Source organism: Calypte anna, chromosome 5A (assembly GCF_003957555.1).
Source record: "Calypte anna isolate BGI_N300 chromosome 5A, bCalAnn1_v1.p, whole genome shotgun sequence".
In the NCBI taxonomy this organism is placed as follows: domain Eukaryota; kingdom Metazoa; phylum Chordata; class Aves; order Apodiformes; family Trochilidae; genus Calypte; species Calypte anna.
The window spans coordinates 9,221,015-9,243,662 of NC_044251.1; the positions used below are offsets into that span (position 1 = coordinate 9,221,015).

General features: G+C 45.6%; 2 protein-coding genes across 2 annotated transcripts in view; both read right to left on the minus strand.

Moving 5' to 3' along the window:
• Positions 1-20,519, minus strand: part of PLEKHD1 (pleckstrin homology and coiled-coil domain containing D1) — a 29,164-nt gene extending 8,645 nt beyond the window's left edge. Inside the window, exons 1-7 of the mRNA XM_008498691.2 lie at positions 20,317-20,519; positions 12,008-12,101; positions 11,196-11,285; positions 10,583-10,659; positions 5,851-5,942; positions 2,372-2,424; positions 347-441 (exon numbers count right to left, since the gene is read on the minus strand). Coding sequence (XP_008496913.1) covers positions 347-441; positions 2,372-2,424; positions 5,851-5,942; positions 10,583-10,659; positions 11,196-11,285; positions 12,008-12,101; positions 20,317-20,465 — 650 coding nt within the window. The 5' untranslated portion in view covers positions 20,466-20,519. The remainder of the gene's footprint in view (positions 1-346; positions 442-2,371; positions 2,425-5,850; positions 5,943-10,582; positions 10,660-11,195; positions 11,286-12,007; positions 12,102-20,316) is intronic.
• SLC39A9 (solute carrier family 39 member 9) overlaps positions 12,076-22,648 on the minus strand; it is a 40,064-nt gene continuing 29,491 nt past the window's right edge. The window contains exon 7 of the mRNA XM_030452695.1: positions 12,076-12,101. Coding sequence (XP_030308555.1) covers positions 12,087-12,101 — 15 coding nt within the window. The 3' untranslated portion in view covers positions 12,076-12,086. The remainder of the gene's footprint in view (positions 12,102-22,648) is intronic.

The following is a 22,648-nucleotide window of genomic DNA, read 5'->3' on the forward strand; positions in this document are numbered from 1 at the left end:
TCTGCAGCTTCATGGTTGGCCAGTCAAACAAACAAGCTACCTCTCTGAGATCCTCCAGCACCTATCCATTGCCGTGCTACCCCAACTGATCTGGGGCTTGCTCATGTCCCAGCCCTTTGAAAAGGAGGTTGCTGGAGCCCTGAACACAAAACAAAGCAAAGCTGTGTTCTAGGGATCACTCAAGCGATAGCACGTAAGCAGATCTCGACAGTTCCTGCTTTGGTCAATACAGCATTTATCTCCTTCCTACATGCACAAAACAAGTGAATTTTATGAACACCTTTGATTCACCACTGCACCAACATTCCTGCTCAGTGTGGGAAATCATGTTCTTTCCCTGTCTCACCTCCTGATCTGTTCCTGCTCCAGCCGCAGCTCCCGTACCACCTCTTCAAACCTGTGCTTCTCTGCCTCCAGGATCTGGTTCAGACGCTCAAGTTCCTGGATCCAAAGAGAAAACAGGAATATATTCTGCTGACACACTTACATTTAAGAAAGGCTTCCCTGTTATCAATGCCTTGAACTTTTAACTTGAGCTATGCAGAGCCACTGGGTGGCTGACTCCCCACACTTTTGTCCAGGGGCAAGGTTAGCTGAGGAAGACATCCAGAAGTCACAGCCAGGTTACCAGGCACATCGAAGTCCCAGACATGCTCCCTGCATAGATCAGGGCTGCTGGATGTATACAGAAGGTCCAACTCTCCCTGGGAAAGCTGGACTCAACATGGATGTGTGATTTCCAGGCACCCACATGCACAGAAGGCCCAGGCAGGAATGTGACAGCCCCAGTACTGTTGCACCTGAAGTGTGATATTTCCACTATCACAGCCTTGCTTCCCATCCCCACTGGGGCAGGAAAACACAAACAGTATGGCTTTGACCAGTTTAATCAGCCTGCCACTTTTGTGCTAATAAAACTGTGCTTGAAGAACACTGAAAACCACAAGCCATCCTCAAGCAGTCAAATAGTTTCTTGCCCTAGCCAAGAAGGAGCCACTGTACCAATACCTACTGCAGGTGGATGGAGACAGGGACAAAGCACAGCAAGATTCCCACTCCTGGCCAGGTCCCCTTGCAGATAAGATGTCCTAGCTGCTGGGCAGAACTCCTACTGCAGGCCCAGGCAGGTCACAAAACAGCACTGACACCAGGTAAATTCATAAATCCTGCTCAAGATCCATGGCTCGAGCTGCTTTCGCAAGGCACTGCTCTGAAGCCTCCGGGCTCACAGCAGCTCAGACCATCACAGCTCAGAGAGCTATATATGCATTCCTTCATCAGCAAACCTGGTCCCATCTACTCTTTGTGGGCAATGGAGATATTTGGCATAACTGTGTAAGAGCAGAGATTTGTCCCAGGGTCTTCAGACAAGGGCATTTACCTCCCTATGGCTGTGGGGCTGAGCATCAGGCTACCTCACCAGAAAAGGATGTCTCCCAGCAAAGGCAGAAGCAGCTCAGCCATACAGGAATATCCAAGCTACCTTTGGACTTTAGCTCTGCAGAAATGTGCAGAGAGAGGGAAAGCATTAGGAAGCCTAGGTCAGCACTGCAATCTTCTTGCTAAAGAGGTGTGATGGTTATTCTGGATTAACTGGAAAAGAGCATGGAACAGTCTGAAATTGCAATGTGGTGGTCTACATGCAGACTTTCCTACTGTGTAATAGGACAACCCACTTGCAAAGCTATCTTACAATCATCTTATGATATGAAAACCAGTCTAGATTTGGTGTAAATATGAGAATAAGCTACTTTTATTATATTAAGCAAATATAAGCTAGGAATAGTTTTGGGAAAAAAAACTGAAAATAAAAAAACCCTTGAAAAACTAAGGCATAATAGTGACATCTAAGGGAGTGTTCTCTTAGACTTTTCCTGCTGCAATATTTATTATTTTCCCCATCTCTGATGTGTCCAAAGGAGAAACCATGTTGCTTTTCACGGCTCCTTGTTTTCTCAGAATGGTTTCTCTACACTAGAACAATGTCAGGTTTGGTTTTTTTACTTTCTAACTGGGGAGACAGAAAGGTTGATTGCCAGAGTTCTCCTGAGTCCATAAAATAACAAGTGTTTAGTTCAACCTAGTGAATGAGTTTAATCTGATCTTCCTCCCTGGTCCTCCTGAAGACACAATCACAAGCATGCTGCATGGAAAGTGCCTGGGAATGGGAGCAGGGATACACCTCCAGGAGCCAACTCATGGCAGTGCTCTTATACTTCTCTTTATCCACAGAGCCCAGAGGTCAGCTGGAAAAAATTTTGGCTCTGCAGCCTCCCTCTCTGCAATCTGGTGTGATCTCAAACCAACAGCTCGAACCTCCCAGTCCTGCCACATGGAAGATGAAGAGAATTGGCTTATGATGAACACTCACCTCTTTTTGCTCCCTCTGCAGACACAGCTCTTCTGTTTCTTCCATGAGCTTATCTACAAACAGACACAAACAAAGTCCATAAAGAGATAAGCAATCTCTATCTTGGAGATATTTATGAATATGAAACACTGTGTGGAATTTGGAAATGCCTCATTCCCTGTTGCTCTGTGTGTATCTGTCTGGGAGGCTCCCAGGGCTGAAATGACACACATGAGATGTTCTGTAATTTCCCTCCTGCCAAATAACTTTATAAACCAAAGCACCAAATTTCTGTGTACCCCTGCTAAGGCTTCCTCCTAATGCTCTTACCAAACTAACCTTCACCGTTCTCTAGCTGAGTCAGGAAAATATCCTTATCTCCGCTTCACACATGAGAAAGCAAGGGCACAGAAAAGTTAGGTGGATGCACAGAGTCAGACAGTGCATAGCAGTCATCAGTTCTGCTGTTCAGTACCCCATCACAACCTCTGCAGCACATCACCACCTCCTTCAGTCACCTGGGCATCAGTGCCTGTTCCCTTTTGTCTCTTTGGAATGTCCCAGCCATGCCCAGAAATCAGTTTCCTAACTTAGCCACAGAACTTCTAGCTGTTAAGGATAGTGCCCCCCCAGCATCAGTTGCTCTACTGAGAAGGACATGGGCCCACCAGAGACTCTGCTCTGATGCTTCCACTGTGACCTGATGTTACTACCTCATGTTACACTCCAGCCTTAAGCAGAAGCTCTGCCTTGGGCAGCTCCTGGCCATGCTTATGGGAAGACAGAAACACAAGCCTCATAGCTAGGACTTGGGTTTAATTCTCACCTCTGCCACCCAGCTGCTGTGTGAGCAGGGCAGATTCAGTGTGGCTCTGGGTCATCAAGTTTTCCCCTATCAGGGGAAGAGGATGCTTTGTCCCCATTGTACTGGGGACCTGAAGAGATTACTGCTGCTGGAAGGATTACTTCTGCTAGGAGGAATGCAGACCTCTACCTCCTGCCCACAGCAGGACTCCTGTTGCCAGAGCAATAGTGTGAAGTTACAAAAGCTCCACTGACCACCACTGATGCTTTTCCTTCCCACTCTCACCCTCTTCCTCCTTGCTACAACCCAGGACAGATGCACAGTAGTTACACAGAGCCTCTCCCACCTTCCTTCTTCCACCCCTCCTGTGGGGAGCCAAGCACAGGGCATGATGGGCTTCTGCCTGAGACAAACCTGGATCCCAGCTGGATAGGGTGCTGGTGGAAGGTAACTCCAGAGGGGTTCAAGAAACTCCTCAGAGCAGTGTTTGCTTCCTCCAGAGAACCTTGACCTGCTGCCAGGAGCAGTGCCTGACCTCAAAGCTTAGCTGCATGACGGACACGGATCATTGAAGGGAAGGCTAATGAGGCAGAAGTCTCAGCAGTTATAGGAGAATAGACGATTGCTGTCAAAAGGAAGTAACCAACTGTGACAGTTGATCAGCTCTCATTGTTGGGGTTTTTTTGTCCAAGACAAGAACAACAGTGAAATATATATTTAGAAGCTTAACATGAACCATCAATGTGCATTTGCAGCCCAGGAAGCCATCCATGTCCTAGGCTGCATCAGCAGAAGCATAGACCCCTGGTCAAGGGAGGTGATTCTCCCCCTCTGCTCTGCTCTTGTGAGACCCCACCTGGAGCACTGTGTCCAGTTCTGGAGTCCCCAGCATAAGAAGGACACAGAGCTCCTAGAACGTGTCCAGAGGAGAGACACTAAAATGATCAGAGGGCTGGAGCAGCTCCCTATTAAGCCAGGCTGAGGAAGTTGGGGTTGCTCAGCCTGGAGAAGAGGAGGCTCTGAGGTGACCTAATAACAGCTTTCCAATATCTGAAGGGGGCTACAGGAAAGCTGGGGTAGGGCTTTTTACATGCGTGTGCAATGAGAGGGGCCAAGGGGAAATGGTGTCAAACTTTAAGAGGGGAGATTTAAGTTAGACATTAGGAAAAAATTCTTTCCTGTGAGGGTGGTCAGACACTGGAACAGGCTGCCCAAGCAAGTTGTGGCTGGGGTTAGAAGGTTGAATGTGAAGGTTGGATGGGGCTTTGAGCAACCTGGTGTAATGGGAGGTGTCCCTGCCCATGCAGGGGGGGTGGAGCTAGATGATCTTTAAGGTCTCTTCCAACCTGAACCATTCTATGATTCTTTATATTTTATGATACACATCCTGTTTGCCACAGAACATGTGTTCCTCTATTCTTCCATCACCTTGCCTTTTATTGTACTGTCGCCCTCTTTAGTCTCATAGGCCCTTTAGTCTGCTCTGGGGACTGCAAAATAATGTTTTGATGAAACTTTCCTGATTATAATTTTCCTCCTGTCTCTCCATGTCCTTCTCTCAGCACTCCCCATTATCTCTTTGTCAGGTGTGGATCCCCTCCTCCCTGTCCACCTGACAGACAAGTCCATCCATCAGCTCATGTGCATGGATAGTCAGAATGAACACATCTTGACACTTGAATTAGGATTGCTGTTATGTGTGGGACCCTATACTGGAATCACCCCTGACCAGCATGGATGCAGAAATTCAGAAGGCTCTTCAAGATTCCTCTTAGTGGCTCAAGGATTAGGACAAGATACCACAAGACCCTGCTCAAGACATCACCATCTGAAGCACCCAAAGTTGCTGCTAGCTGGTTTAAAGCAGCTGACTGTCCAGATGAGTCACTGGGTTCACACATATGACCAGCAGCCCTCAGGTTAGAAGAACCTTTACACCCTGGGGATTGCTCTAACTTTAGGAGGCATCTGAGTTAAAAAGGATACTCTGCCTTGGCTCTTCCTATAGACAACATGGGGAAGAGACTTCTGGACCTCCCAAGGCAGTCAGAGCACCCAGGGTACTGCCATCTAGAGGCTGGTTTCTGAGTAGAGGATTGGACTAGATAACCTCTAGATGTCTCTTCCAACCTAAATTATTCTGTGTTCATCTGGAGCAACTGCTGTCCCTCCATTACCCAAAGAGACACCAGTGACAAATTAGCAACTACCATTAGAATCAAAGAAGCCTGTGTAGATTCTTCCACTTCCAATAAGAAGTGTGCGAGCGAGCAAATGCAGATAAAGTCCAGATAGAGAAAGACATATTAAAAAAAAAAAAAAAAAAAGCTGAAAAGCTGTGAAACTCAGAAATACCATTCCTGTGTGATTCAGAGAAGCAAATGTATTAGTCTCTTTGCCTGGTGAGCAGCTGAAATCAGCACACACAGACTTCTCTGGGGCAGCAAAAGTTTGTACACTGAAGCCACCAGGAGCTGCAGGACTGCAGCACACTGGCCAGAGCACCTTGTCATTTCTCACTCCAACTGCATGTCCAGACCATACCTTAATATTTTTGTGTTTTGAGTCCCTTAAAAACCTGAATTTCAGCTGCTGACTACTCAAAAGATTCATCCAGTAAAAGTCAGCTGTAAAAACATGTAGCTGACTGTGGCTATTTAGGGGCTTATGGCTTTTGGAATTTAGAGTTTCCTACCTAAATATTCCTGTTTCTCCTTGGCCAGCTGCAGTCCTTGGGCTTCCAGGCTCTCAATCATGGCTTCTCCCAGCTGGGCATTCTTCCAGGTCCTAGACAGAGCAGGCACAAATCAGACAATGCAAGAGATCTAAGGGTCCACAGAGTGAGGCAGGGCATTCAGCCTAGCAATCTACCAAGGAATTCAAACACATCAGCTGGGACAGTAGTTCACTACATTTTTATCCACAGATCAGTTGAAATTTCCTTGGCATTCAGTAATTTATTTTTTTTATAAGGGGAACTGTATGTCAACACTGCACAGATATTGAAATGTGGGGGGGGTGTGTTTCCCCAGTGTTTTAGAAATGTGTACTCTAAACTTAAAGACTCTCCAGACCAACCCAGCACATGCACAGCCTCCAGCTGCAACAGGATGTACCTGGAAAACATTAAATGGATCCCATCAGACTTGAGAACCACATTTTACCTTTTAAATCAAATAGCTTTGCACCTGCTAGTGGCATTGTCTTTTGCAGCCTTTTCAATATCTTGCTGCTACGGACTCTCCTCCCCTTCAAACTTTAACCATTTATTGGCTCCTTTCTACAGCTGTGTATCTTCAGCCTTTCTGGTATCCATCATCCATCCTGGAGCCAATCAAACCCTCCTCTGCTAAACTTGTAAGCCACTAGGATTTAGTGCCTGGCCTTACACTGTGAGTAAAGTGCCTCTCCCTGTAAAAATGATGAAGAACCAGAGACAAAAGCCAGACAAGATGCTGGCAAGTAGGGATGGTTAGAGGAAGAAAGTGTATCCAAAGAATACCTTGTGTTATTGTAGGACTGTTCACCAGAGGATCTCAAGGTCTCTTGAGCACATTTTGAAACTAAGCTCCAAAAAAGGCCTGTGGAGCAGATGCCCATTACTGATAGAGCTGATGGACATGGTAGGCTTTAATACAGATACTAAATACCAAGGACAAGGACACACAATTACAAAACAGAACCAGAAATGGAGATTGCCACTCATTTATATTAATGTTCCATTAAAAAAAAATACCTACACACATAGAATACATAAAATGCATATGTAAAATTCATCCAGATCTATTTATATAGGTGCAAATACAGGAACAGCAATTGCTGCCCAGAATTTTTGCCATCTTTGCTACATTCTAAGAGAGTTTATGAAATACTGAGTATCTGTAAGCCTTTGTGTACAGGGCCTCTTCGTAAGCCATTTGAAGTTCAAGCTTTTTGGAAACCGTTAAGTTGGCAGACTCTTATAAAACAATTCCAAGGCAACCTGTACTTTACCTCTTCCAAAAGCCAGACAAATATATAAAACACACATCACCCCAGGGACCAGGCAGCAGCCCCAGTACTGCCTTGTGCTCTTTGCTGACAGCTGGGTTTCTTTTCAGCTAATAAGCATCTAGGATATTTCTAAAGCACAGAGAAAATTAGAGTGCTAATTAAAAAGCTGCTGTTTTGCCCACAGGTAGACATCTTCATCTCGAGTGAGAACACGTGGGTGTGAATGTGCTTTTTCAGTAACATTCTCTGGTACAGGATGAATCTGACCCCAGAGAAACAAACAGCAAAAAGCTCAAGGCCAGGGGGGGGAGGGAAAACAGCAGTGTTTATCATTGATAAACTCGGAGTGTTTCAAAGCAGATGTAGCCTATAAGGTGTCTGTTTATTAGACTCACTTTCTCTGTGCTCCCTCCCTTCCCCAGCCTAACAAGATGTTTCTCTGTAACTCAAAGGTTACTGAAACCACTGCTGTGAGACTTAGAAGATGTACCTATAGCACTGTGCAGTGCTTAAGCTTTTATTCATTTTACCTGCTGGAACCAGAGCTGATGTTTAAGTACAGCAGGTGGGATGTACAGGGTATGACTTCTCACCAGTGAGTTTTCATCAGAAAAAGCCAAGTTGCTTAAAGAGCTGGAAAGCACAGGGTCAGGAAGGCTCTTGGGACAAGTAGAAAGTACCCTTTTATAAACTTCTGAAAAAAAAAAATCCAAAACCAACCCAAAGCTGTATAGTATCTGCATATGTTAAGCAGCTCAAATATGATCTCTTTCAGTCCTTTTGCAGCACTGGGAACTCTTCATCTTCGCTTGAGTTTTACCCATATTGGGAGCATCTGCAACCAATTCTTGGATAAACTTAGCACTTCATGGTCCTCAGGCATATGTACTGCGTTACCTATTGCTTTCTCCCTGTTGCCTGCCATGTCTACTTTTATAACCACTGCCAAGAATGTTGCTATCGATACGTGCCCCACTCTCCCATTAGGAGCAGCAAAAGCCTCTCTGGGTGGGAAGAGAAGCTGGCTGGCTGGAAGTCAAGGATTTGTACATTTCCAAAAAGCTTTCAAGATCTGGCAAGTGTGGCAAGTCCAAGCTGCAACATGTTAGAAGAGTGGAGCAACCATCAGCTCCACTCAGCATTCAGAAAGTGGTTTCCCACTCACAAACACTCCCACCCCCCAGCCCCAGATGTAGAGAGGCAGCAGACAAAATTGAAGCAAAGGAGAGAAGACAGAGGATGGTCCCCATGCTGGGTTCATTTTTACTTCTTTCCTTCATTAACAACATGCCAGTCTTTGCAGTCGGTTTGGGTTGGGGGTTTTTTTGAGGGTGTTGGGTTGTTTTTTTTTCTTTTGGTTGGTTTTAAATAATGAGTGCCTGCAGGAGGGTCTTAATAAACTGTAAGTGCTGCAGTGCCATTAGCAGCAAAATCTCCATCTAAGAACAGAGCACTAAAACAGGCTGCCTAGAACATTTCAGCTGTGTCGTTTTAGCTTTCCTATTCATTGCAGATCAGTTTACAGCCATGCTGTGCCTTTCTGGTTGCTGCTTAGGTCCCAACCCAACACTGCAAATATAAATCACATAATCTGTGCTTTTCCTCACATACAGGCTACCAGCAGCACCAGTTATGCTGACACTGGAGCTGCATCCCTCTTCTTCTCTGATACAAGAACAGAAGAAGAGAGTGGAGGGAAATCTCTGTCAGATAGATTTTCAGCTAGGTGCAGGTAGCCTGCTACTATCTAGTTTCTGTTTTAAATACTAGTGCTGGAATATTGAAGCGAGGCCCAGAGAAAAGGCTGGATCTGTGTGTGAAATAAGGCACAACATAGGACTTGCTTCTCAGAACTGCTCCTGAGCTGTGCAGCTGTGTTCCTTCCCTCCCCCACACATCAGAAATAAGAATTTGGCCCCCAAATTATCAGCCTTGGCAATAGTTAAGTCTAACATTGGTGAACACAGGTGCAGACCTCTGCTATCAAAGCTAAAACTCCAAATTACTCAAGGGCTAAACAGATACAAATAAATAGATATCTACCTAGCTAAACAAATAAACTTAAGTTAAACTCAAGTCCCTCCTCCTCTGCAGTGACCCAGGCTGCTCATGCTAAGTGGGTGACAGACCTCTCCCTTGGGTCTTGTGTCACATGGGGCTCCCACAAAGCTTTACTGGGCAGCTTTATGTGGTAGTTCATACCATGGAGGTACTGGCACTAAAGCCAGGTTCCCTGAAACAGCACAAAGCTTGGCTTGGGCTGATCCACCCTAGCACTGTCCTCCCCATTAACTGCAGATTAACATTTTCTGCTTCATAATGTTGGAATTAACTGAGATAAATGCCCTTACCATGTATACATGTACACACACTCTGGTATTACAACTTAAACTTGCCTGAAAGAACAGTTTTGGCCCTAGATTCACAAAGGACCATGCACACAGTGTAATGCAGCCAGGAAGGGCTCATACCTGAACAGTAGGCTCTGCTCTACAGACCCTGGAAGTTTCTTCCTGGCTTGGGGAAGACAAATCCTTGCTTAAGTGTTGCCTCTTCCTGTATCTGCTGGAAGAGCCTGCTCTGGTTTTGCAGGACAGGTGTTCATCGTACTGACAGGCTCCTGGGTGCTGACAGATTGCAGAGCTGGTGGCCAGCAGCCTGCAAAACCCTCTGGCATTCCCAGCAAACTCTGAACTCAGTGTTGTACACACAGAGGCCAAACCCTTTCATCCCTGTAGATAGGCTGGAAATGCTTTGCCAGCACCTCCTCCCCTGGGATGTAGTCTGCCTCTGCATTTCAGAACCAGACTGTCTCAGGAGGCCTAACCCTGCTGCTGCTGCTTGGCCCGAGTGTCCTTGGACCTGGGCAGAAGGGACACACACCCCATGGCCACACAATTGCTTCAGAGCTGCTCCTGAGATCTCAGCATGGCCAATACAAGTCAGGAGAGCAGGGTCAGGCTGGTGAGGCCTTGATCACCAGCAGCATGGAGAGCTGCTCACTACACTTGTGTCTTGCCCATTCTACTCTTAACTTTCCCCAAATTCACACACCTACTGTGCATGGAGGTTTTCTGCCCCCCACCTGTGTCAAGCTCCCAGACCTTGCTTCCCACACAAAATGGATGAGCTCTTATTCAGTCTCTGAGGCAGAAGAGAGGGACAGCAGATGCCACTTGGCATTTTAGCATTTAACAAGTGACAGCCTGGGGTTGTCAGCAAAGGGTCCTCTGTACAGCACACTGCACACCATCACAGAAAGCTTTGTGTCAGTTTTAGAGTGTTCTCATTCAGGGGATGAATGGGTCCTGGAGGAAAGCGAAGGTCTCAGTAGTTTTGGGGAGCTTGTCTGCCTCTCTGCAGTCCTAGTCGGGATTCTCTCTTTACACTCTACCAAACTGATCAAAGAGATTAAGGAATAGAAAGAAGCTTACACTTTTCCAGACTCCTGTAGCATCTCCAGCCACTGAGCCTGCTCAAACTCTGATTCGGCTGCTAGAACAATGTTACCCTAGAAGAGAGGAGGGGAAAAAGAAAAAGCAAAACAAATTAGAGAGGCTGGTGCCTTACATGTCTCACTTAGGGCAGAAACTAAACACAGCCCGCACAGCTCCTGTGGGAGGAGTTTCCACCCCGATAGGAGCATGTATGACCCAGGCCAACCACACAGTCTTTCCTGAAAGGAGTTGTCCACAGCAAGCAGTTATGGTAAGAATAAAATGATGGAGCAACATGAGCTCTAGGGCTCCTGAAGAAATCTATTGGTCTGCTAGGATCATAAAGACATACCATCAGAAAGACCAAAATTCCTTGTTTGTTGTCAAAGCAGGAGCAGCAGCAAAGCCTTAAGGAGATTTAGGATGCTAAACCACCCTCTCTCTCAGGCTAGTCTGCCCATGGAGGGTAGACATACCTTGCTGAGGTGGGAAAGACTGCTTATCCAGCTCTGCTCAGCAGCAACAATATGTTCTGTGGTGGTCTATGAGTACTTGGTTGGGTTTTTTGGTTTTTTTGGTTTTTTTTTGGGAAGAGTAGAAGCCTACTTACATGGAAGTCTTCATGAGAGATCTTGATGGCATAAGGCATGTTGGGCTCTTCTTTGGGCTCTACGATGCAACCTCCTAGGGGTATGACACCCTGAGGATGACCCAGAGCACTCCAATCAGTCAGTAAAACCAAATATAACTTAACAAATAGCCAGAGCTGAACTTCCACCCTTATTTACTTGTGGAACCCTACCCTGCTACCTTGGCTATCCCAGGAGTGGCAATACACACAGTTCCTGGAAAGCAGAGGGACTCCCACCACCAAGCATTAGCACCTTTTTAAGGACATCTGCTTCATCCACTTTCAGTGACTGCAGAGGAGAAAAGCAGGGCACAGAGTTATCCCACAAGAGCTCAAGGTGGCAGAGCTACAGAGGCTGCTTCTTGGGGCTGGGGGTACCTGAGTTAGCAGGGGCTGGCTGTGACCACTTGTGAGTACAGGTTAGGAACAAGCAGCAACCAAAGCTGCTAAGCCCACCGCTGGCTTTGCCAACAGTATTCAGAGATTGGAATGGGCTGCCCAGGGAGGTGGTGGATGGATTAAGGGTTGGACTTGATGATCTCAGATCTTTTCCAACCCGGATAATTCTGTGATTCTCAGTCACAAGATTAGTTGGGTAGGAGAGTAGGCAAACCAGGCAATCCACTAGCAGGTAAAAACACCTTAAAATCATGGGTCTGCTGAATCATTAAGGAGCCTGAAGAGGTACTGAGATCATTCTTGCTTTTGAGGCTCCTCTGGATCTATGAAATTTATGACTTCTTCACTTGCTGGAAAAAAAAAGAGCATATCCCCATTCACACACTGCTCACCTTAGGGTGGATGTTGAAGTATTTATTGCTTTCAAAGCTCTTCTTCTCACTCTCAGCATAGTAGAGCAGGAAACTTTCTTTAATGATGAAGAACCTTTAAGGAAGAGAAAGTTAACAGATCCTGCCTGAACAGAGATCATGGCTTATAGCACAAGAAAATCCACACCTCACTCAAGCTGCTCTCTGAACAGGAGAGTTTACTATTCCCATCCAAGCCTAAGGTGAGGTGCCTCACTTCTGCTCACAGGTAAGAGGTAGTGCTGAACACCAAGTGCCAAGTTCAAGGACTTTGTGCTTCCAGTTTATCATAGCAAGCACCAGTGTTGAAGGGCAACCCATAGCACCTTTTACTCTCAGGGGAATTGGACAGTGGTCTGCATCCAAGACAGGAGCACAGCCAAAGCCTTTTGGCATCTCTGGCCATTACACTGCTGAAGTAAGCCAGAAGGGAAGTGTTCCCACCTTAATAGTGAGTTGTATGGCAAGGAGAGTCACAGGGCAGCATCCCCAAGTGATTCTCAAGGCAGAAGATCACCCACAAGAACACTCAGAAATAATTTTTAGAGATATTTTTAAGCAGAGCTTCTGGCAAAGTCTCCTGTCACTGACTTTTGGAAATACAAAGGAAAATTATTTTTTTTTCTTTTTCCCCTTCATACACATCAGATTGAAGTGTGCCTTGTTCTGCTCAGTTAGCTTGAGGTATGCTCTGATGGATACTGTGTAGTAGCCACAAAATATCACAGCTTCTCTAAATCAAGCCTCTAATTTACTGGGGCATGTCCTCAAAATTGTGATTAAAGGAGTGCCACTTTTAGCTTATTTGGATGTTCAAAATGCCCTTGAGAGAGTCCCTCTTTTCTTTAGAAATTGAGGTTGCATTTGCCCTGCAGGCAATGGTACAGGGAAAATGTGCCTCACTTAGCTTAAATTCAGTGTAAATCTCTGCAGCACTTAAAAACCTTCAAGAACAGCTGAAAAGATGGAGACTAGTTTAGTAAGGAAGTTTCAGAAGAGTAAATGGCAAAAGAAAATGTGTTGCTCTGTTTTGTACAGATTTTCTGATATGAGGAGTTTGAAAGGGAATAAGGTGAAAATTACTGAAGATTGCCTTTTTACACTACACAAAACACTGCTGTGTAAATCACTTTCATCTGATCCTGAGGATAAGAGCTCATGAAGAATCTAGAAAGGATAAAGCATTTCTGTGAATGACCAGAACACCCTCAGGACATCCTTCTGCTTCTGGGCAGAAGCCTTCACCTAGAGGGATCAGGAAGAGGCTTATCCATGCAGCACATTCCCACTGTGCAACTCAGGGATTCCTGCACCTTTCTCTGGAGCCATCATTAAAACTAGGCTATGTAACCTAGAGGTTAAATCCCCAAGAGCTATTTTAATACCTCCACGTGCTCATGCCCACCCTGGCTCTCTCCTAAAGCAGATCTCCTTTCAGATGGAGCCAAGTGCTGCCTCCAGCACAGATGAGCACAGTAATTTGGTACCAGCTTAGTTCCTAAAGCTAAAGAAAGAATTTCAAGCTGGCAGAGAATTATCATTATTATAATAATAGACATTATCTTAATATATTAATAATTATTATTGTTATGCTCAGGGGAAAGCTTTACCACTTCCACCAGTTCCTGTCTCTTGATCTTCTGCTGTGGCTCTGGCAGCACAGATGACATTGCCACCTGCCATAGGAACATGAGCCTCAGGCTTATAGAGGGACTGAAAACCACAGAACAAAGCAAACTTCTGAATGTCTGCAGCAAGTTTGAGCTCTGGATCTATGTTTAAAAGTGACAGGCATTGAAGATCTGCATATTTACATCCAGAAATCTTCAGAACATACAAACACAAGCAGCAGTTATCGTGCCCAAAATTTTCTCTTCTTTTCATCCACTCATCTATTCCTGTTCATATTGACATCAGAGGTCAGGAGAAGAAGCCAGCCTGCTTCCTCAGTAGGACACTGGCTTGCATTTGATACTCCAGGAACATCATGGTTGACTGCCTGAACTCACCTCTTGTTCCTGATCACAGCTCTTTGAGCAGAACAGCATGATGGTGCAAGAATGACTCTTCTGCACTGAGCTCATTTAGTTGGTAGAGGACTGAAAAGGAGTTTATTTACAGTGCAGCCTATCAAGTAAGTTATCTGAGCAGAAGCAATTAATATTCACCTTTCAGCAAAAGGACCCATCCCCTTCCCAGACCACGTTTGTGCCCCAGTGCCCCTCCTGGAGGAGTTGCAGCCTAAGTCTTCTCATCTTGGAGAGTAGCATATGAACCTGCCTGTGGTGGCTGTCTCTGCTCTCTATTGTATGAAGTTCCTAAGATGGACAGGAAGATGGACTGTCAGTGGAGCACCTGTTGTTTTCCCCATGATGAGAACCCCCATCCTAAAAATCTGCCAGCATCATCTGTCAGGGACCAGAACAGTCTCCTCACAGAGGTAGGCAAGGATGAGAAGGAGTACCCCAGAAAAGGCAGGGATCAGAACCACTCACACGACTTGGAGACATTAACAAAGCTCACAGGCCTTAGGCACATCTCCGTGGAACATATTCCTGATAGAGTGAATTCATCAAGGTCTCACCTCTGTGTGAAACAAGGACTGGTATTTTTTAATACATTTGCATGCCTGGCAAAGGCAGCAATGACACCTGCAGCAGGCTCAGAGCTGACCCTGGCCAAGACAGATATCAGAGACCTCTGCAGAGCAGACAGGGCCTAAGCTCCTGGTTCCTCCTGTCCACACCATTTCTGTGAGCAGCAGCCTTTGGTCTTCCTACTTAACTTTTCCTCACACCTCTTGTCATTAACTCTATGACAATGTTTCCATATGGCCAGCTGCATCATTACTATGTGTCTCCAATACCTGGCTAAACAAGGACTTTTTTTTAGAGGTTTATGATACGCCATCTGCACAATAAATACAGAAACATTAAAGAACAAACATATCCTGTCTGGTGAATGGGCTGCTCTTGCCCCATTGGGTCAGAGAGTGAATAAGATACAAATACAAAACTGAGGACTAGAAAGAAACACACAATGTGGGGGGGAAGAAAAAAAAAGTCTATTCATAATTTTCAACAGTGTTTTCAGTCTGAAAATCCTTGAGAAATATTTGTAAGAAAGGTAAAGACACTAATCTTTGACTATGTGTGATTTTTAATCTAAGTTTTAACCCATAGTTAGAGCCAGGCTTTAGTTTGTCACATACTCTTTGTCTGCTCAGTGCTCCTGGTAGTCCCCTTAATACAGATTATGCTCCAGATTTCTGAGAATGAGCGTGCCTCTGGCAAATGAATGAACTTTGTAGACTCCTAACCCCACAGATGTGGAGAGAATCTGTGGAGGCTTGGAATGAAAATACACAAAGAGGAGTTAAAAATAGTAACGACAAACTCAGAGCAAATAATGAAGGAAGACTACTGAGAATCTGGTTAGCTAGTAATATGGACATAATGTATTTATGCTCAGACCATATTCCTCATCTATCCTTACCCAGAAGGCAACACCTAAGTACCTAAGATCTCCACTTTAGCTTTCAGGAAAAAGTCTTCATACAATGACACAAGGATGATAGATGCAGCCTGATGGAAAGAGGGATGAAGTGAAGGGATAAAGGAGAAAGAGCTGCAAGGCTTGAGAGCAATACAAGGGCTGAAGCAGCAGTCAGGTGAACAAGAGTAGAAAGGGCAAAGATGGACAAGAGAGAACAGGGAGAGACACCCAGGTAGGTCTGAGATCAAGGTGCTGGAGATGCTGAACATGTATCTGAACTGGGCACAGGCATGCTGACAGAAGAAAAGGGAGTGCCAGAAAGGGGAAGATTTTTAATAAAAACAAGAAATGGAAAAAGAAGAAACTGAAAAACAGCACCATTCAAAAAACCTGGAGAGCAGCAGTGAAAGTGGGAGGTGAGAGGACCTGGTGCAGCACAAGTAATACAAAGGCCACTCACACATGGTCAACTGCTTTGGGTCACCCATCCCCTGCAGGAGGAAACCACCAAACACTGCTGTGTAATTAACCTGGGAGAGTGGAGGAAGGGTAACAATCCCAGTGGCTTGGATGTAAAGCTGTGATCTGCCAGGATTAAACACAACAGCTCCACACTGGGCAAACATAGATACCTGATATCTGAGGATCAAGTGCTTCCTTTGTGTCACAGAGGGCTAATGAGATTAATTAGCTAATCTTTGCAGAAGTTTTTGAAGTGGCAATGGCCCACGTGAAGTATTTACATTACAAAACTGCAGCGGTTTTCTGGGCACCAGGCCAGGAGCAGGGGCAGCAAATCTCAGTTATTAGATCAGCCCTGCTCTCTCTCCCGGGGGGGACAGCTCAGGAAAACAACAAGCCAAAGATTTTTACCAGTGTGTCTGCTCAGAGACTGAAGCACCTGTCCCTTACTCTTCCTCTGCTTACAGCCCCCAGCTTCCCTCCCTGCCCCCTGCCCTGCGACCACACCTGGTGGCTGTTGGTAGCCACTCAGCTGGCCAACAAGCTCACGGGCATGCTTTGCAGTGCCACAGCCAGGAGCAAACTGGCATCTCCAATGGCTTTACTCAGAGGTGTAAGCATATTTTGTTTTGTTCTCTCTTTGATTCCTCATGTTCCACCTCTTTGACTCTGGCTGACCATGGGAGCAGACACCCTCCTGGAACCACTCCCCTTGGCCCTGAAGTCTCATTCGTGAATGGAGACAGTCAGCTTAGAGCCTGAATTTTCTATGTGGGGCCAGGATTATTCACAGCAAAGGAGGACGTGCTGCTACCTACCTGTAAAGCTAGACCATCACATTCATGCCATGTCCAGGACAGGTATATACTTTGTGTCTCTCATTCCAGCCTCCATGCCACGCTGACACTACTACCAGTACAACTTTTTGTAGCAGGGAAGAGGATATTGCTTGCTGTTAACTGTAAGGAAGAATGGGATGCAACCTGTTGGGAAGAGGACCACAAGTCAATTACTCACCCCAGCAGTGATCCAAGCTTAGGTCAAATGCATCAGTAAAGTCAGAAGATGGTTATGTCTCTCTTGGAAGGATACTGAGGTTGTTGAGCCTGGAGAGAAGGAGGCTCACGGGAGACCTTATCACTCTCTACAGCTTCCTGAAAGGAAGCTGGAGCAAGATGGGGGTCTATCCCTTCTCCCAAGTAACAAGTGATATCATGAGAGGAAATAGCCTCAGGTTGTGCCAGGGGAGATTTAGGTCAGATAGTAGGAACAATATCTTGACTGAAATGGTTGTCAGGAACTGGAACAGGCTGCCCAGGGAAGTGGTGGAGTCACCATGCCTGGATGTATTTAAAAGACACATAGAAATGGTGCTTTGGTGGACTTGGCAGTGTGCGAGGTTAACTGTTGGACTTGATTATCTTTTCCAAGGCCTTTTCCAACCAAAACAATCCTATGGTATTACACTACAAGGAAAGAAGATGCACATTAGCCAAGGGAAGACAGAAGCTAGGATGCTGCTAGTGGCATCTCAAAACAAAGCTCTGAAAGGCAGCATGCTCAGAAAACAGCCCTGGAAGACAAACACAGCCTCATTGGTCCAGTGCAAGGAGCACCCAGCCCACTCTGGGTCAGTACCTCAGGCAGCACACAAATGCTTAGGCTGTAGGACAGGAAGGGAAGGGACTGAAAGAGCTCCAGGCAACTGCCTCATGTCAAGTCTTGCTGTCCTCACGGGTGCCATCAGATGCCAGTCTTGACTAAAACAAGGCTCTGCTACGCCTCCCTGCTCCCTGTATAACCTCTGCTGTTGCAAAATCCCCTAACCCAGGATTTCAGTCTCCAAAGCACTGGACACTGTGCCTGGACACTTTTTTCCTTGATCTGTTCCACAGTCAGCCTCCATCCTTCCCTTAAACACTTGCTTCCCTTCTCAGTGAGCCCAGCCCCAGCAGCAGTGTGTTACAGACAAACCAATGGGATCAAGCCAGTAAGTATCTCACATCTCTGAACAGCCACAGCCCACCTGAATGGCTGATGCCCTGATGTGATCAGTCCTCCTGTTACATGCTGGTTTATCTCCCGTAGCTTGGAACGACTTTCCTTGGGACAGGGAGCACTATTGTCCAGGGCTAAATTACAACAAAGGCACTACCTATAAGTACCAAATAAATAAAATGTAGTAATCTAAGAGTCCAGGACAAAATCTACCTTGCTCAGAGATCTCAACTCTATCTAGCAATAGTAATTTTTTTCTCTCAATTTAAATCCTTTCATAACATAAAGCACTTGACCAGCTGCGTCTTGCAGGGCATGGGGAGCAGGAGGGGAGAAGAGATGAACTGCTCCTTATGCCCCCTTATACCTGTGACTTGTAAGAACATGCAAGATTGTTTTACTTTAAAGCAAATCTCTTCTGTGGCTAAAAAAAAAATAAATAAAAAATCTTATAGTTCCTCCTGTTCCAGTCCTTTTATTCCTGAAACTCTTTACTTTCAAACCCTAAGATCCCCTGTGTTCATCTTTCACTGTGCTGTTTCTGGTCCCCCAGGATCCTCAGCTGCTGCACTTGCAGCTAACCTTCCACATCATCTCTGCCCCATAGCCACCTCCCCATCTCTTCCCACATGCTACCACTAAAATATTTACCACTTGCTGAAGATGGGAGTGACTTCTAGGAAGAGAATAGCACTAAATAAATAATGATAGAGAAAAGATGGACCATTTGCCTGCAAGACATTTTGACTCAGAAAACAAAAGCCTCTTAAGAATGTCTCCTCCTTTGCAAATTACTTTCCTCTCTGTTACTCTGCTCACTTCTTTTCCGTAAAATAGTCACATTAGTTTCCAGACAGAATTTATTTCAGTATAAATGTTTGGGAGCTGAGTAGGGAGCAGCAGCACAAATTCTCTTCTGGGTGAAAAGAAGCCATTGTTTTTGGAGGTAGAGAGAAGCACAGAATAAAGCCTGCACACAGGTCAAAGATGGCTACAAACACAAAGCTGCTTCCCAAACAACATTTAGTTCTATTTCAGGCCACGCCATCAGCACAGGTTTAGACTGGACATCAGTGGTTTCTACCATGGTTCCTACACAAGCAGAACTAGGAAAGTTTGGTTTAGAGATGGATTTGATGTGTTGTATACACACAAACTGTAGCAAAAAGGTACCCACAAGAAGTAAATAACAGAAGCAGACATTTCTCATGTGCCAGTTAATTTATTCGTCTGAAAAGCCTTGAGACACACTATGCTAGAAAGGCTACAAAACTGCCTCTCAGCTCCAGAGGTAGCTCTGACTTTCTGTGCTGCCTTTTGTTAATGACTTATTTGTGTCTTTTCCCAGTGGGTATGTGTACTACTGTCCTTCTCTTATAGATCATGACAACAAATACCAGATCACAAAATACATCTCCAGCAGCAGTAGGGTAAAAATGCAAGTTTCTCAACTGTTGTCCTCCAACTAAATTATGTCTGTCAGCAGTGACATTAATCAAAGAATGCTGGAAGGTGCAATCCATTGGATCACACACTCCCAGTGAGCAGTGAGAAAGAGCTGTACCATTTTTCTGTGCAAGTTCCCAGCCATAAACAGTCGTGTCGTGTCTCATCATCTGACAACTGGTGGAAAACTCTCCTATGAGATTCAGTGATTCACATAAAGAAACTACACCAACTTTAACCTCAAACTGAGCCATCAATTCCATGTTACAGAACATACTTCCATCCTTGCTAAAAGGTTATAGTAAATGCTTTCCAGAGTTTAACTTCCTGGCTACTGATACACCACACACAGCAGACTATGACTCCCTGGCCTCAGACTGGAGAGAATTCATAGCCACTTTTCCCCAAGGGAAGAAAATCTGCATTTGCTGTTCCCAGAGTGCCATCACCACCCCTCAGCACAGTAGTAGTGGTGCTGGTCCACGAAGGCTTGCAGTACAGAATCCCACACACAGTCAGGTCAGCAAAGCCATCTCACACCCAAAGGAGCTTTAACAAGCACTAATGAGAAAAGTCAAGCACTTCAGGGGCAAAATATATGAGCCAACTCTTTCTCTGTCATGGAATAGTTGTAGGACTATTACCCAGAGGATGCAAGCTGGTTCCTGTTCCCACCCTGAAGCTCACGTAGCTCAGGGCAGATAGAGCAGAAAGCATATTGGGGTGCCATGTCTGTAAAGCAGACTCCCAAGAGCAGGGAGGCTACACCCAAAGTTTCACCCCTAGTCTCTGCTTGGTTACCCACACTTGAAAAGCCAAGGACTCAGACTCCAGCTTACCCCAGCACCCTCAGGCTTTGTGAGGAGCATCCCTCAGCGACTGTGGCTTACCTCCTGGACCATTTGGCTGACTGCCTCCCAAAAGGTCTCTTCCAGAGCACACCGTAAAGCTGCACTTTGGTGCTGATGTCCAGAGCATCTGAATCTGCCTGCTCCATGGAGGGAGAAGGGGATACGGAGCTGGATTTTGAAGCAAACATTATAGATGGATCTGGTTCGAACTCCCCCCTTCCGCAGCAGCTCAGGGAATCCGATTAAATGCAATGAACCAGAAGGATGTAAGCAGCCACTCCAAGCGGCAGACAGAGAGACTGGGCTATGGTTTGAATCAATAACTTGACTGCTCAGCACTCAGTCAATAATTCTCTCCCTGATGCACAGATGATGAGAGTTTCCTCATTGCGTATTACTTCCTGACGCATTACAGACAGCACATATCCCAGATCAAGGGGAAAAAAAAAAAAAAAAGGGAGAGTGCCAGAGACCAGGGACACAGAGAGACAGAAAGACCTAAAAAAGAAAGCTCCCAGCAAAACACCTCTGCACCAGAGTCAGCCTGGAAGGTTATTTCATTCAACATTGCAGCATCTCATGCAGAACTCAGAGTCAGGAGGACATTTTGCTGACAGGCATATCTTAACTCTGACACCTACCCCCACATTCTTGTGCTTGGAGACAGCTTCTTTTCATTTGTCCAGAGGAAAAGGGGAGCAGAGTGGGTGGGACCCAGTAGGTTTAATCTGATTCCCTCTGCCTTCAGAAGGCTTTTGCTGTGCCAGGCTGGCACTGCCCACGCAGGATCAGCTCACGTGGCTGACGGGTTTGGATTGGGCACTGTCCATGCTGCCTGCCTTGCTCAGCCTTAAAGGGCCATTGCTGATCAAAGTCAGAGCATCAGAACTCTGCCTGCCTCTGTGCCTTACTGTATCCTGATGTGGCAAGCACAGCCCTGCCCTACTTCTTAGATACCAGCTCCTTCTCAGTCATGGAGCCGTGACACAGGAATATGTTGCACAGCTCAGATCAGTTTCCCTTTCATTCATCTCTTCAGTACTCCCGCAATAAACTCTTTATTCTGGTTCCCTACATCTTTGTTCCGCTTTTGAGCCCCCCCCCCTTCACAGAAACAACCAAAAGTCCTCCTGTAATGGAGGACTTCTGTAATGGGCACAGGAAAGTACATGAGCATCACATTGTTCCTGCACTCTACCTTCCCTCCAGGGCTAGGACTTGGATAAGAACTGCCTGTATCCAGTACAGACACATATAAACTTTGAGGCACCTGCTCCTGTTTTGTGCCATCCTATAGGTACCAAGGTTGATGCTGTGATAATCACAACTGATGCAGTTATTTGTAAGTGACACACTGCAGACACACAGTCCTTTCTCATTCCCAGAGATTAGAAATCTGGGATGGGTCATAGGTGACAGGACAAGACATGGGCCCACTTAACTGAACTGATCACAGGCCCTTGGCAAAGCATAGCAACTAGAGGAAACTCAGGCAGGCTGCCTTGAGATCACAGGGAAATTTGGTACCAGGGAAATCATAGATGCAGGTCCTTGGTAAAAGTCATTGTTGATTGCTAAATGAGGGAGTCAGCAAACTCTATGCTTTGTTACTTTCTCTCACCCAGCTTTGACTGCCTTTCTGGTGCGAAACAGGGCATGTCCCAGGAAGAAGCAAGATCTCATCTCAGAGTGCTATTAAGGGTGGGGAAACCGCAGCAGAGGTTCCTCCATCTCACCTGACCCCAGCTCTTTAATACAACCCTGCATTGCAAAAGAGAAGCATTAATGCTCTGATGACCATTCCACACACTGCACTGAAAAGAAAATACCACTCATAACCAGGAGCTTCAGAAGAGGGCAAAGTTTCCCTGGAATTATGTTGCACAAAGAGTAAAAAGAATTCTGCACCTCACAGCATCACCTTCATTTATAAATGTGCAATGAAAAGCCACAGAGCTCCTGTGTATGGACAATCCCTTGCCTCTGCCATTGTACTTCACCAGTGATATGAAAGAAAGATCTCATAATAGTGACCTTTAGTGAGGGAAAGCAGATTTTCATCCTTTGCTTCTTAAAGTTACATTGCAAAGACCTAGAGAGAAAAGAGGTCTCCAGCTTCATACCATACATCAACACCTGAGATGTCTGTCTTTTCTGAAAACTTCCAGGAGAAGCAGAAGACTGAACAGTCATATCAATACCCTCAGAGCAGCTCCAGGGGAGGGGAAACAGCAACTTTCTTTTGTAAAGTCACAAAGAATTAAACATAGGCAGGAGCCAGCAGTACTGGAGCAGTAAAAAGCAATGGGGGAGATACGTAATAGATGGTATCTGGATAAAATAATTTAGAATAACAGTGGTTATGTTAACA